Here is a 15,048-nt window from a genome sequence, read left to right as displayed (position 1 = left end):
GTACTCCAGCCTGGGTGACAGGCACACCGTCTCAAAAAAAAAAAAAAAAAAAAAAAAAAAAAAAAAAAAGAGGTTTGAAAAAAATACAAAACACTGCCACTCTACTTACTAAACCATTCTTTTTTTTTTTTTTTTTTTTTTTTTTTGAGACAGAGTCTCACTCTGTTGCCTAGGCTAGAGTGCAGTGGTGCGATCTCAGCTCACTGCAACCTCCAGCTCCCTGGTTCAAGTGATTCTCCTGCCTCAGCCTCCCAAGTAGCTGGGATTACAGGCGTGTGCCACCATGGCTGGCTAATTTTGTACTTTTAGTAGAGACGAGGTTTTGCCATGTTGGCCAGGCTGGTCTGGGAACTCCTGACCTCAGGTGATCCGTCCGTCTTGGCCTCCCAAAGTGCTGGGATTACAGGCATGAGTTGCTGTGACTGGCCCTATTTACTAAACCATTCTTGTTTTTGGAAAATAGTTTTTATTTAAAAACATGCTATTGATCTTAACATGTAATCAGTTAAGAATATAAACCACCTATGACTCAGCAATTTCTTCCATTTATAGACAACAGAATGTCATGTGTGCTCCACGATCAGCAAGATTTGGAAACAACTAAAATGCAACATGTTCATAAAGGAAGACGGCATCTAGTAATGAAAATAGAGAAACAAGATTATGACTCTCAGACACAATGCTGAGCAAAATAACACATACAGTATGATTATATTTCTGTAAAATTCAAAACATCAGAAAAACTGTACTACAATGTTTGTGGGTAGATGCTCAAGTGGTATAACTAACAAAGAAAAGCAGGAGTGAGGACTGGGAGCAGGCGGCAAGTGTGAACTTGGTGCAACAGGGTAATGACTGGAAGGGGTTCAAGAAGGGATCTGGGTTAAGGGCAATGCTTGATTTCTGACCTGCATGGTAGCAGAAACAATCCCACATCTATTTCTTTTTTTGAGACGGAGTCTCGCTCTGTCGCCCAGGCTGGAGCGCAGTGGCGCGATCTCTGCTCACTGCAAGTTCCATCGCCTTCCGGGTCCACATCATTCTCCTGTCTCAGCCTCCCGAGAAGCTGGGACTACAGGTGCCCACCACCACGCCCGGTTAATTTTTATACTTTTAGTAGAGACGGAGTTTCACCGTGTTAGCCAGAATGACCTCGTGATCCGCCCGCCTCGGCCTCCCAAAGTGCTGGGATTACAGGCGTGAGCCACCGCGCCCGGCAACCCCACATCTATTAACCATTACAGTAAGTGACAAGGATTGATTTCACCATTTAAGATACAGACTCTCGCTGGGCATGGTGGCTCACACCCGTAATGTCAGCACTTGGAGAGGCCAAGGCTGTAGGATCGCTTGAGCACAGGAGTTCAAGACCAGCCTGGGCAACACAGTAGGGACCCATCTCTACAAAAACTTTAAAAAAATAAATAAATAATTAGCCAGGACTGTTGGCATGCAACTGTAGTCCCAGCTACTCGGGAGGCTAAGCTGGGAGAATCACTTGAGCCCAGGAAGTCGAGGCTGCAGTGAGCTGTTTTCGCACCACTGCACTCTAGCCTGGGTGACAGAGTGAGACCTTGCCATCAAAAAAGAAAAGAAAAGAAAAAGAAAAAGAAAAAGAAAAAGAGAGAGAAAGAAAGAGAGGAAGAGAGGAAGAAGAAAGGGAGAGGAAGAAGAAAGGAAGAAAGAAAAGAAAGAAAAAAGGAAAGAAGAAAAGAAGAAAAGAAGCAGACTCTCAGTTAAAACCACATAAAGTCTACCTCTATATATACTGCATGAGAACACCTAAACAGACTAACACAAAGAAGTCAAAATTAAAAGGATGTGCAGATGTGCAAAAAAAAAAAAAAAAAAAAAGAATGGGAGGGAGCTCCCACAGCTAAACAAACGGAAAACAACACCCTTCAGGAGAAAGGCATGACCACAGATGGGTCCATGCAGTAACAGGAATGATACACGAAGACTTAATAATTTTAACCTGTATTCTACCCAGCACAGTCTTGAAACACGTAAAGCAAAAACAGAAATTTTTTAAGGAAGAAAGGAAAAAGACACATTCATAGTAAGATATTTTAAATATCACTCAGAAATTGACAGATTAAGCACAAAAAAGTAATAAAACCACAGAAACACAGAATGATTTTTTTTTTTTTTTTTTTTTTTGAGACGGAGTCTCGCTCTGTCGCTGGGGCTGGAGTGCTGTGGCCAGATCTCAGCTCACTGCAAGCTCCGCCTCCCGGGTTTACGCCATTCTCCTGCCTCAGCCTCCCGAGTAGCTGGGACTACAGGCGCCTGCCACCTCGCCCGGCTAGTTTTTTGTATTTTTTAGTAGAGACGGGGTTTCACCGGGTTAGCCAGGATGGTCTCGATCTCCTGACCTCGTGATCCGCCCGTCTCGGCCTCCCAAAGTGCTGGGATTACAGGCTTGAGCCACCGCGCCCGGCCCAGAATGATTTAAGAACACAATTAATGAGGTCCTGAGCCTTCCACTTAAACTCAGAGAAAACATTATTTTCCAGCACAAACTATTTTTTAAAAAGTAACTATGTATCAGAACTAGCAAATACAGCTGATTAATAAGGAATCACTATAATACAGACCATGATTTTCAACTATAACAGTGTTAAATTAAAAGTCAGTATGATTAAAAGTAATTCAAGTGGCTGCGCGTGGTGGCTCACGCCTGAAATTTCAGCACGTTGGGAGGCTGAGGCCGATCACCTGAGGCCAGGAGTCTGAGACTAGCCTGGCCAACAAGGTGAAACCCTGTCTCTACTAAAAATACAAAAATTAGCCAGGCGTGGTGATACATGCCTGTAATCCCAGCTGCTCGGGAGGCTGAGGTATGAGAATCACCTGAACCCAGAAGACAGAGGTTGCAGTGAGCCAAGATCGTGCCACTACACTCCAGTCTGGGTGACAGAGTGAGATTCCGTCTCAAAATAATAATAATAATAATAATTCAAGAGATGTGTGTTTGGATACTTACACATACTTCTAAATAATTCACGGGTGAAAACAGAATAATAAAAATTAGAAAATAATGAAAATCGGCCGGGTGCAGTGACTCATACCTGCAATTCCAGCACTTTGGGAGGCCAAGGCGGGTGGATCACGAGGTCAGGAGATCGAGACCATCCTGGTTAACATGGTGAAATCCCACCTCTACTAAAAATACAAAACAAATTAGCCGGGCGTGGTGACAGGCACTTGTAGTCCCAACTACTTGGGAGGCTGAGGCAGGAGAATGGCGTGAACCCGGGAGGCGGAGCTTGCAGTGAGCCGAGATTGTGCCACTGCACTCCAGCCTGGGTGACTGAGCAATACTCCATCTCAAAAAAAAAAAAAAAAAACTTAGCCGGGCGTGGTTGTGCATGCCTGTAATCCCAGCTACTGGGAGGCTGAGGCAGGCAAATGGCTTGAACCCAGGAGGCAGAGGTTGTGGTAAGCCAAGATCACGCCACCGCACTCCAGCCTGGGCAACAAGAGCGAAACTCCATCTGCAAAAAAAAAAAAAAAGAAAAAAAGCCAGGTGCTGGGGCTCACGCCTGTAATCCCAACATTTTGGGAGGCCGAGGCGGGCAGATCACAAGGTCAGGAAATTGAGACAATCCTGGCTAACACGGTGAAACCCAGTCTCTACTAAAAAAAAAAAAACCAAAAAATTAGCTAGGCGTGGTGGCAGGCGCCTGTAGTTCCAGCTACAGGGGAGGCTGAGACAGGAGAATGGCGTGAATCCGGAAGGCGGAGCTTTCAGTGAGCCAAGATGATGCCACTGCACTCCAGCCTGGGTGACAGAAAGAGGCTCCTTCTCAAAAACAAACAAACAAAAAACAAAAAACAAAACAAAACAAAAAAAAACACACATGGCACATGGCCGGCCTCATGCACTTTGGGAGGCCAAGGTGGGTGGATCACCCGAGGTCAGGAGTTCAAGACCAGCCTGGCCAACGTGGTGAAACCCAGTCTCTACTAAAAATACAAAAATTAGCTGGGTTGGTGGCACATGCCTATAATCCTAGCTACTCAGGAGGCGAAGGCAGGAGTATCATTTGAACTCATGAGGTGGAGGTTTCTGTGAGCCGAGATCATGCAATTATACTCCAGCATGGGAGATAATAGCGAAACTGTCTTAAAAAAAAAAAAAAAAAGAACAGAAAATCTCTAGAGGAAGATTCAAGCATCTGCCAACAGTGGAAGCCTCTGGGAAGGCAAACAGGATAAAGAAAGAGAGCCAGAGGAAACTAACTTTGCACTGTTCTCTTTTGGGCCTCTAAAAAAATCTTTTTAGTATCACATTCACCAGAGCATTAACTAATCAAATATTAATATACAGCACGTATATTAATTTTATATACATGCTATTTTATAATGCATGAATATAAAATAGCAACAATTGCCTGGGTGCAGTGGCTCACGCCTGTCAACCCAGTACTTTGGGAGGCCGAGGCGGGAGGGTCACTTGAGGTCAGGAGTTTGAAACTAGCCTGAGCAACATGGCAAAACTCTGTCTCTACTAAAAATACAAAAATTAGCTGGGCACAGTGGTGCATGCCTGTAGTCCCAGCTACTCAGGAGGCTGAGGGGGAGGTTATAGTGAGCCAAGATCACGCCACTGCATTCCAGCCTGGGCAACAGAGCAAGACTCTATCTTAAAAATAATAATAATAAAAAGCAGTAATTAATTAAATAGACAAAGTAAAAGCATTTTAAAAGTTAAAAACTGCTTCTTTGAAAAGACAAAACTGATAGACTTTTTTTTGGTTTTTTGTTTTTGTTTTTTTTTTTTTTGAGACAGAGTCTCACTCTGTCACCCAGGCTGGAGTGCAGGAGCACAATCTCAGCTCTCTGCAAGCTCTGCCTCCCAGGTTCACGCCATTCTCCTGCCTCAGCCTCCCCAGTAGCTGGGACTACAGATGCCCGCCACTATGCCTGGCTAATTTTTGTATTTTTGGTAGAGACGGGGTTTCACCTTGTTAGCCAGGATGGTCTCCCTGTCCTGACCTTGTGATCCACCCACCTCAGCCTCCCAAAGTGCTGGGATTACAGGCGTGAGCCACCATGTCTGGCCTATATATATTTTTTTATATAGACAGAGTCTTGCTGTGTTGGCCAGGTTGGTCTTGAACTTCTGGCCTCAAGCAACCCTCCTGCTTCGGCCTCCCAAAGACTACGGTCAGAAGTGTGAGCCACTGTGCTGGGCCAAAACTGACAGACTTCTAACAAAACTAGTTTAAAAGAAAAAGAAAGCAAGCACAAATAATGAGAAATAAAAAGTCGCTGGGCATGGTGGCTCAGGCTTGTAATCCCAGCACTTTGGGAGACCAAGGTGGGCAGATCACCTGAGGTCAGGAGTTAGAGAACAGCCTGGCCAACATGGTGAAACCCAGTCTCTACTAAAAATACAAAAAATTAGCTCGGCGTGGTGGTACATGCCTGTAGTCCCAGCTACTTGGGAGGCTGAGTCACCAGAATCGCTTGAATCCGGGAGGCAGAGGTTGCAGTAAGCCGAGATCGCACCACTGCACTCCAGCCTGGGTGACAGAGCGAGACTCCATCTTAGGGGGAAAAATACAAAAAAAAAAGAATAAAAAGTCAAATCTACAAATCAGGTAGGAAGTGAAAAGAGACCATTACACAAAACTTTATACCAGTAACTCTGCCAATTTTTCTTTTTTTTCTTTTTTTAAAAGGGATAGGGTCTCACTGTGCTGCCCAGACTGCAGTACACTGGCGCTATCATACCACACAACAGCCCAGAACTCCTGGGCTCAAGTGACCCTCCTGCCTCAGTCTCCTGTGTAGCCAGAACTACAGGCATGTGCCACATCGGCCGGCAACTCTGACAATTTCTTAGAATATAACTTACCAAAACTAACTTGACAAGATTTTAACCATTAAAGAAAGTGAACCACAACTTTAAAATCTATCTAGAGACACACATGGCTGTGAAGGGGAGGTGAGGCCAAAGGTGGGTCATTCATAAATGAGTAGCCCCAGAGTATTTGCATTCCACTGGTCATGGGCCAAGGCAGAGGAAAACAATAATCAAAGCAACAAAGTCTTGAAGAAGACGAAAACAGATAGGCACTTGAAAGCCCAGTGGGGGTGGGCCTTGGAGAGGAAAGAGAGGAGAAAATGCCCTCAGCTATGGGGTTTTGGAGGTGATACAGGAAGGTGCCGAACGTTAGCTTTGATTTTCTCCCTGAAGCATGAAGGTCAATAGCTGAGCTGAGCAAGGGGTGGGTGAAGAGGGTACAGGTAGTCTAACAAGCAAGGAAAAGGAAGGGTTCCTGCCAAGGAGTTTAGGGAGGTACTTAAGCCAGAAAAACGCACTAGATGCCTATGCATGGCTTGGAGTCATGAAATTATTAGGAGGAAGCAGTAAACTGAGGCCAGCAATTTTCTCCAGGCATATTCTGCCACATGGAGGGAAGAGATAGGGCTGGACCAGCATAACCAAAAAAAGTTCAGGGCCTTTGCCTGAGAGCCATGGAAGAGCCACAGTGTCAAGTCAGGGAACTCAGGCTCCTAGAAGTGAGGTCAGGGAGACATGATAAACAGAACAGGAATGGAATCCGTGGACTGATAGGGATGGATGAGGTCAAAGAACTATGGCAGGTCGCGCACAGTGGCTCACGACTGTAATCCCAGCACTTTGGGAAGCCAAGGTAGGTGGATCATTTGAGGCCAGGAGTTTGAGACCAGTGTAGCCATCATAGCAAAACCCTATCTCTACTAAAAATACAAAAATCAACCAGGTGTGGTGTTGCACGCCTATAGTCCCAGGTACTTGGGAGGGTGAGGCATGAGAATCGCTTGAACCCAGGAGGCGGAGGTTGCAGTGAGCCAACATCACACTACTGCACTCCAGCCTGGGTAACAGAGCGAGACTGTGTCTCAAAAAAAAAAAAAAAAAAAGAAAAGAAAAGAAAAGAAAAGAAAAAAGAAAAAAGAAAAAAAAATTAGCCAGGTGTGATGGCACATGCCTATAGTCCCAGCTACTTGGGAGGTTGAGGCACGATAGTCTCTTGAACCCAGGAAGTGAGGCTGCAGTGAGCTGAGATCATGCCACTGCACTCCAGCCTGGGCAACAGAGCAAGACTCTGTCTCAAAAAAAAAAAAAAAAAAAAACTATGGCAAGAGAAGACAGTCAAGCAAGTGAGCTACAAAGACAATGATCAAGATGAAAGTTTGAAATGGAGATTTCTTAGGTTTCCAGACATGACAATGTCTAGGACATGATGCTAGGATGGGTCAGTCTTGGAAGAAGAGGTCTCCAGAGAAATCTGCAACGTGCAACTGTCAGGTAGGATTCAAGAGAAATTCCCACCAATATTCTCCTACAACTGCTGATAACAGAATGCTTATCTAGAGGACAGCAATTCAGACCCACCTCCCCTCTGGATGCAGCAAGTGGAGGGAGGGCGAGCCCTGACCCCAAGGATGAGCCAGAGCAGGACAAATGATAAAATCCTATCTCTGGGCCATTGGAGGGCTGAAGTGACCAGGCTGCCGGAGGGAATTACACAACAAACTGCAGCAGCCCCTCCAGGGAGAACGGGACACACTTACTGTTTCACCTTTGGCAGAGGAAGGAAAGTGGAAGGAGGCCATAAAAGTGGTTAGAAAAAAACAGCTGAACTTTAAACAAATTCTGAAAGGTTGAGAGTGTCAAGTGTGGGAGTTTAACTCCTGGAAAGCCCCAAAAGAAACGTTCCCACTCATTCCCAGGAGACCTGCGCCCAAGTCTCCAGGCTAATCCACTAGCTGAGAGGAAGGGAACATGCCTTTCTCCTTGTCCTGGAGAAAGGCATGTGCCACACACAGGCCAGGACCAGCACAAGACACGGGGCCGGTCAGACCCCTGCAGATACAAGGCAGAGTCTGGCTGCCACCGGGCAGAGGCAGGCTCGCTGGGAAAGCTGCCCCCAAGGCCGTGAGCACAGAGCTGCCCAAGAGTCAGGCTAGAGGAGGGCACTGAGAAGGTGCCACCATCGGAGAGCTTGCCAAGGAGGTAGTAGAGAGAAACTCCCCTCTACAGGCCCACACAAGCACACACAGTGCTAGAGACAGCCCAGCTGAGGCCAACTGGACTGACCTGGCCTCCCAGGTGCACAACAGGAAACAACTTCAGCCTGACGCTCTCTGCACACTGTCTGGCATTTGACCAAACAGAACAAGAGAAACAGAAAGCAAGAACCAATAACGTTTAAGGAAGAGATAATACCAATTCTAACAAACTCTTCCAGAAAGGAGAAGAAACAGGAACACATTCCAACTCATTTTATGAGGCCCCAAAGACCACTATAAGATAAGAGGCCTACAGACAGATAGCCTTCATGAGCACAGATGCAAAAATCATTAACATAACTTTAGCAAATCAATCCAGCAACACATAAAAAGGATGTCCACAGATGGCCGGGCGCGGTGGCTCACGCCTGTAATCCCAGCACTTTGGGAGGCAGAGGCGGGCGGATCACGAAGTCAGGAGATCGAGACCATCCTGGCTAACACGGTGAAACCCCGTCTCTACTAAAAATGCAAAAAATTAGCCGGACGAGGCGGCGGGCGCCTGTAGTCCCAGCTACTCGGGAGGCTGAGGCAGGAGAATGGCATGAACCCGGGAGGCGGAGCTTGCAGTGAGCCGAGATCGCGCCATTGCACTCCAGCCTGGGCGACTAAGTGAGACTCTGTCTCAAAAAAAAAAAAAAAAAAAAAAAAAAAAAAAAGGATGTCCACAGAAAGAAAAATAATGTTCATAGCAGCTTTTTTCAAAATAGCCCAAATGTGGGAGCAACACAAACATCCATCAATTAATTGGTGAATGCATAAATTGGTTTATCTGTACAATTACTCAATGAAAAAGAGAAACTACGGATGCATGCAACATTTTGGATGACTCTCAAAAGCATCATGCAAGTTACAGAAGTGTATGTGACACTCTGAAAAAAGCAAAACTGTAGGAACAAAAATCAGGTCAGGCTGGATGCGGTGGCTCATGCCTATAATCACTATGGGAGGCAGAGGCAGGCAGATCACGAGGTCAAGAGATCGAGACCATACTGGCCAACATGGTGAAACCCCGTCTGTACCAAAAATACAAAAATTAGCTAGGCGTGGTGGTGGCGGGCGCCTGTAGTCCCAGTTACCGGGGAGGCTGAGGCAGAAGAATTGCTTGAACCCGGGAGGCAAAGGTTGTAGTGAGCCAGGATAGTGCAACTGCACTCCAGCCTGGGTGACAGAGCGAGACTGTCTCAAAAAAAAAAAAAATAATAATAATTCAGGTCGGCGGTTAACAGAGGCTAGGGCGGGGAAAGGGAAGTGACTACCAAGAGGAACAAGAGAACTTTATGGGGTGATGCAAATGTTCTGTAGCTTAACTATAGTAGTGAACATTTTTTAAGCAAAAAAAAAGTGAATCTTAATGGAAGGTAAATTATATTATTTTTTTAAAGGCCAGCTCCAACAAAGAAGCCGACCTACAAAGCAACAGATGGTCTGAGTCCACAAACACAGGTCAGCACTACACCTCTGCTGTTCCCAAGGTCACTGTTTCTGGTGAGGACAGAAAGGCTCATTTGACAAACTATCCATTACCAAGACAAGCCAGGGGCTGGGAAATGAGATCCTCCCCCAACCCAGGCAAGATGAACTGCAGGGAACCATAGGCACTTCCACTGGCCTCTGAACCAGGGCAAACAGCAGAAGCTTGTTCCCAAGGGCAGAGGCAGGCTGAAATACAAGAGCCTGGCTGGAATTGGAAGAAGAGCTGACAAAGTTTAAGGAGAAAACAAACAAACAAAAAAAACACCACAAAAAGCAAAGCAAATGGTATTGGTAAACAAACGAATGAAAACCACACAAAGAAAACCATAAAATTAGCTGCCTTTGTGGAGTTTATATTCTAATGAAGAAGAAAGCAAACCAAATGAGTAAGTAAAATACATAGTATGTTAGAAATAAGTGCTAGTGCCGGGCGCGGTGCCTCATGCCTGTAATTCCAGCACTTTGGGAGGCCGAGGTGGGCGGATCACAAGGTCAGGAGATCGAGACCATCCTGGCTAACACGGTGAAACCCCATCTCTACTAAAAATACAAAAAAAAAAATTAGCCGGGCGTGGTGGCGGGCGCCTGTAGTCCCAGTTACTAGGGAGGCTGAGGCAGGACAATGGCGTGAACCTGGGAGGTGGAGCTTGCAGTGAGCCAAGATCGCGCCACTGCACTCCAGCCTGGGTGCCACAGCAAGACTCCGTCTCAAAAAAAAAAAAGAAAGAAAGAAAGAAAGAAGTGCTAGGAAGAGAAGTACAGCAGGAAAGGGGGACGTGTGGGAGGGACCAAGTGAGAAAGTAATTCAGACAATGAGACCCCAAGGATAGAAACTGGCCCTGGAGATGGAGCACGCCTCTAAGGCCAGAAAAGATGGAAACCCACACCAGGCAGTGGGGACATGCTCTTCAGACTGTCACCAGGACTTCCCCAAGGCAGTTCTGCAGGAGAAAACAGAGGAGCAGGGAATGCACGTGCTTCCTGGCTGCACATAGCAAGGTATCAGAAGGAAAAGAAGAGCTCAGACAATAATTAGCCACTTGCAAGCAGAAATCAAAGGGCACAGAAGAGCCCTAGAATGTGGGACCTCACACAGTTGCAAAAGCCAACTCCTTCCATATCCCAAACAGCACATGTGAAAGCCTGCCCGGAACAAGGGCCCACCAAAACTCCATCCGGTCAAAGATGAGAGTAAGGGTGTGGTCTTCCCAGCCAAGCCTGCTGGCCTTGCTGTGGCCTCCAAGAGGCTGAAGCGGCACAAACAAGTAAAGGGGAAGGCCAGGCTTAAGAGCTGCCTCGGATAAAGAATTAACCTGCATGTCGAATTGCCGAGAACTAAACACATGAAAACTGTACTCCCTTTTCAAGAAACTGCACCACCAAAGAAATACTAAGCTCAAAGCCAAAAATCACCCTTCAGGGCCACAAAGCTTGACGACTGAATTATGTCCAGACAAGGCAGGCAGGTGTCCTGCCACCTACTGCAGTGTCGGCAGGGAAGACCAGGAGGAACAGACTAGAAGGTGGTGCAGGAGGGAGTGCCCTCTGAAGCAAAAGCAAATCCATTTCTTTCACGGCCAGCTGGCCCCATAACCTGGGGTCGGGGGAGCCAACACCCTGCGCTGCCTGTGCTGGCAGCCACTCACCACTGGCTGGTCAAGGCCGCCATGCCTCTCCTCCTTCTCCACGGTCCTGCGGCAGTCCGGGCACACCCATAGCGGCAGGTGCAGCACACTGTTGCCCTTGGGAGCCATGGAAAGGGCCAATTTGCTCGCAGTCTTAATTCCACTCTCTAAGAATGAGGAGTCTTTCCGTTCACTTCTGCACAGAAGACAATAATCCCCAGCGGGGTAGGGTGGTGTCCTATGATTCATGCCAAAACTAAAAGGAGTCTGGAATAGAAAAAAAAAAAAATTCTATTTTCAAAACCTCGTCTATAAAGCCAATATTAAAATACATGCATAGTTGTAAAACTAAAACTAAAATGCATGTGTATGCTTATATACAGAAACATAAAATAGGACATTTATTGAATAAAACTAAACCTAATGTTCTAGAAATTCGTAATACTTCAAATAAAATAACAGTGCCATAAAGAAAATCTTAGATAGTACGAGTTAGAAAATTGTCCAATTAACCCCTTCACCTTGACTTCTGTATTATTTTCCACCACATGCTAGAAATTATCAGCCTCGATTTTCAGACTGTTTACCAGAACTGGTTACCACCAACAAAGTCTGAAACCACTATTCTAGAGGCGTCTGTATACCAGGGCTCAGGCCCAAGATGGCAATTCTGGCTTAAGTGTGTCTGCAGATCTAAACCATCTCTGAGGTGGGCTGTCCAAATTCCAGATTCAAGATAAACAGGGAAATGATGGCAGCTGCACATCCAAGGCCCAGCCTCCCATCCAGGCCCAGCAATAATGATGCTGAGCTCATCTCCTATCACCTGATGTAAATAAACATCTGCATTTTCAAATAGGTCCTACAATGTGGGGCAAGTGGAAGAGGCCTTAGAGGTAGAAGAAAAAGGCAAGATTATTATACCTTAAAACCTCTCAAAAGATAACCACCCACTCTATCAAAAAATAAAATAAAATTAGCCTTTAAAACACAAATACAGAAAAAGAAACTGAAGGCTGGGCACAGCAGCTTACGCCTGTGATCCCAGCACTTGGGGAGGCAGAAGTGAGATATCATTTGAGCTCAGGAGTTTGAGACCAGCCTTGGTAACACAGCAAGACTTCGCCTCTACAAAATATCCAACTATTAGCCAGGCGTAGTGGTGCACACCTGTAGTTCCAGCTACTGGGGAGGCTGAGGTGAGAGGATTGCTAAAACCCAGCAAGTTGAGGCTGTAGTGAGCTGTGATCATGCCACTGCACTCTAGCCTGGGTGAGAGGGCAAGACCCTGTGTCAAAAGAAAGAAATGAAAGAAAGGAAAGGAAAGAAAGGAAGGAAAGAAAAAGGAAAGGAAAGGAAGAAAAGAAAGAAAAGAAAGAAGAGAAAAGAAAAAAGAAAAGAAAGAGAGAAAGAAAGAAAGAAAAAAAGAAAAAAGGAAAGAAAGGAAGAAAGAAAGAAAGAGAAAGAAAGAAAGAAAGAAAGAAAGAAAGAAAGAAAGAAAGAAAGAAAGAAAGAAAGAAAGAAAGAATCGGTCCATCCAGCCTGGCCAACATGGTGAAACCCTGTCTCTATTAAAAACACAAAATTAGCCGGGCGTGGTGGTGTGCACCTGTAATCCCAGCTACTCAGGAGGCTGACACAGGAGAATCGTTTGAACCAGGAAGGTGGAGGCTGCAATGAGCCGAGATCACGCCACTGCATTCCAAACTGGGCGACAGAGCAAGACTCAGTTTCAAAAAAAAAAGACAATAAAAAAAGAAAAAGAAAAAAACTGAGTCTCACACGCCTGGAAATGGGGGTAAAGTCCCAAGGTCAGCAAGTGTGGGGCTGGGGGGGGAGACACAAGATTTTAACCCCTATCAACCCAATCCTAAGACGGGCCCTTCACACAGGGCTACCTCTGCACCTTAGGAGGAAGCCCCCCTTGAACTCTGAGGAGAGGCTGGAGAGACGCACTCCCAGGGAGCAGGGCAAAGGGAAGCCTCGCCTGGCATTCCAGAGGCAGCCAGAACCAGGGCACACAGTGAGGTGGAGGGGTGAGAGAACCCCCGCTGGTCTCTCCTGCCATGTGGGGTGCCCTTGCTGCAGGACATGCCAGGTGAGAAGAGAGCAGACATGGCTGAGGCTGTTCTGGCTTTTCAGTCTCCATCTCCACCCAAAAGCTTCTCCAAGGCCGGCCAGCCCCACAGCTCTTCCCACAGCCTCGAGCTGTCTCCCTATCCCGCCACCCAGTGGTATTCAAAAGGACCCCGTGTGCATGACAGATTGGCCCCTCAACGGCCACTGAGGGCTCTCATTTGGACACCAGGCTCCATTCTTAAGACTTCCTGCTGACTGGCAGGAAGCACATATTTAAACAAGGGGCTGAATATATAAGTAAATGAATTAGTGATTGAAAGAATGAATGACAACACCAGCAAGACTCAAAAGATGTTCATGTATATTCTCACGTTTCCATGACCCAGTGATCAAAACTGCTGACTCCTGTTACATCCACAGGGTTCAGAGTTTTCCCGAACCCAGCTCAGCAGCCATCCTGAGCTGAATGTTCGGGGCACAGGGGCAGAGAACTGGGTCCTACCTCCCCACAGTGTCCTAGGGAGCGCCAGACTACTCAAACCACTGAGTACCATGAGAATCCATGTATTTTTCCATACCAACAAATCCCAAAAACCTAAATGATGACCCAAAAAAAAAAAAAAAAGCACATTGATTTACTCCCATATAAAGCCATCTCTTTCCCTCAGGTCTTAGAAAACAGCTCCCATTGCTGGCAGAACAGCCACACCCATCAGAGCTTTCTGGCCTGCCCTTTTAATCACAGAATGAGATGCTGGGCTCTACAGACCCAAAGGTCCCCAAGCCTGAAATCATAATCTAAGAGCCAGAAATGACCAGAGAGACTAGAGGGCACACAGCTCAGCTCCCGGACATTCAGCAGTCATCCAGGATTTACTGAGCCCACCACATGCTCAGGGACTGGTCCAGGCACTGGGAGCACAATGGTGAAGAAAACTGTCAAAGACAAAGGCAATAAATAAGACAAATACATGAAAAATATTAACTAATTAAACATCGATAAGGAGAAAAACGTAACAGCAAAGAGGATCTGTGCCCTTTAATCTGGTGGCCAGTGAGGGTCTCCTTGGGGAGACCCCTGAAACCCACATGGCTGTACCTTGTGGGGAGCCCAGTGGCTGGCATTGGGCTGGCAAGAGCAGAAGGGGAGATGGAGGAGAGCTGAGGGCCACTCAAGTCAAGGCGTGACTCTGAGGCTGCGTGCAGAGAGATGGGATGGGAGAATGGGAAGAAACGACTATCTGCAATTTAGGAGCCAGACGGCAACAGCTTGGACCAGGGCTGCGGGAAGGAAAGTGGACAAGGCTGTGAAGGAGCCACCTGTCAGGTGTGAGAGGAGAAGAAGAGCCAGGGGCAAGCATGAAGCGTCAGGTGCTGGGTATTTTTTCATTCCTTCAGTTTCTGAGCTTAGTCGTGGGCCATAGTAGGGTTGTTTGGGAAGAGTCTGGTCCTTTTAGGGCTTATAGGCTCTGTAAGGCAGCATAGGAGCGCCTTTCCTCTTCTCCACAACTGAGGCAATATCCCCCTGAGCTGCCACCCAGGGTCCTGCAGGTTGTAAGATTTTCCCACAATGGCTGGTGGGAACACACACTGCTCCTGGCCCTGTGTGAGCTCCTAGGTTTGTCCCGCTCCTCACTTCCAGGATGCTAGCCCAGGCGCAGAGAGCTTCCCCACATGCACGTGCTTACGAGCCCTCAACTGGGCTTGGGGAGAACCCTATGTAGAGCTCTTCCTTCGCCTCTTTGCAGTTCTCTCCGCTCTGGTACTCTGCTCTGCAAATTTACTTTGGCCTCCCCAA

The 15,048-nt window shown here is 46.7% G+C and overlaps 1 protein-coding gene across 9 annotated transcripts in view; it reads right to left on the bottom strand.

Annotated features, from left to right (window-relative positions):
* The window catches only part of FAM193A (family with sequence similarity 193 member A), a 201,260-nt gene that overhangs the window by 127,697 nt on the left and 58,515 nt on the right, over nucleotides 1-15,048 (bottom strand). For 8 of the 9 annotated variants that reach the window (XM_078002878.1, XM_078002879.1, XM_028848244.2 and 5 more), the window contains exon 2: nucleotides 11,193-11,438. In XM_078002878.1, coding sequence (XP_077859004.1) covers nucleotides 11,193-11,438 — 246 coding nt within the window. Of the gene's footprint in view, nucleotides 1-11,192; nucleotides 11,445-15,048 lie in introns of those variants that run through there. The other variant, XM_078002884.1, reaches the window with a different exon arrangement.

The sequence above is a fragment of the Macaca mulatta genome, chromosome 5, assembly GCF_049350105.2.
Source record: "Macaca mulatta isolate MMU2019108-1 chromosome 5, T2T-MMU8v2.0, whole genome shotgun sequence".
Classification (NCBI taxonomy): domain Eukaryota; kingdom Metazoa; phylum Chordata; class Mammalia; order Primates; family Cercopithecidae; genus Macaca; species Macaca mulatta.
The sequence above is the reverse complement of the archived record's forward strand: the minus strand, read 5'-3'. Positions and strand labels throughout refer to the sequence as shown.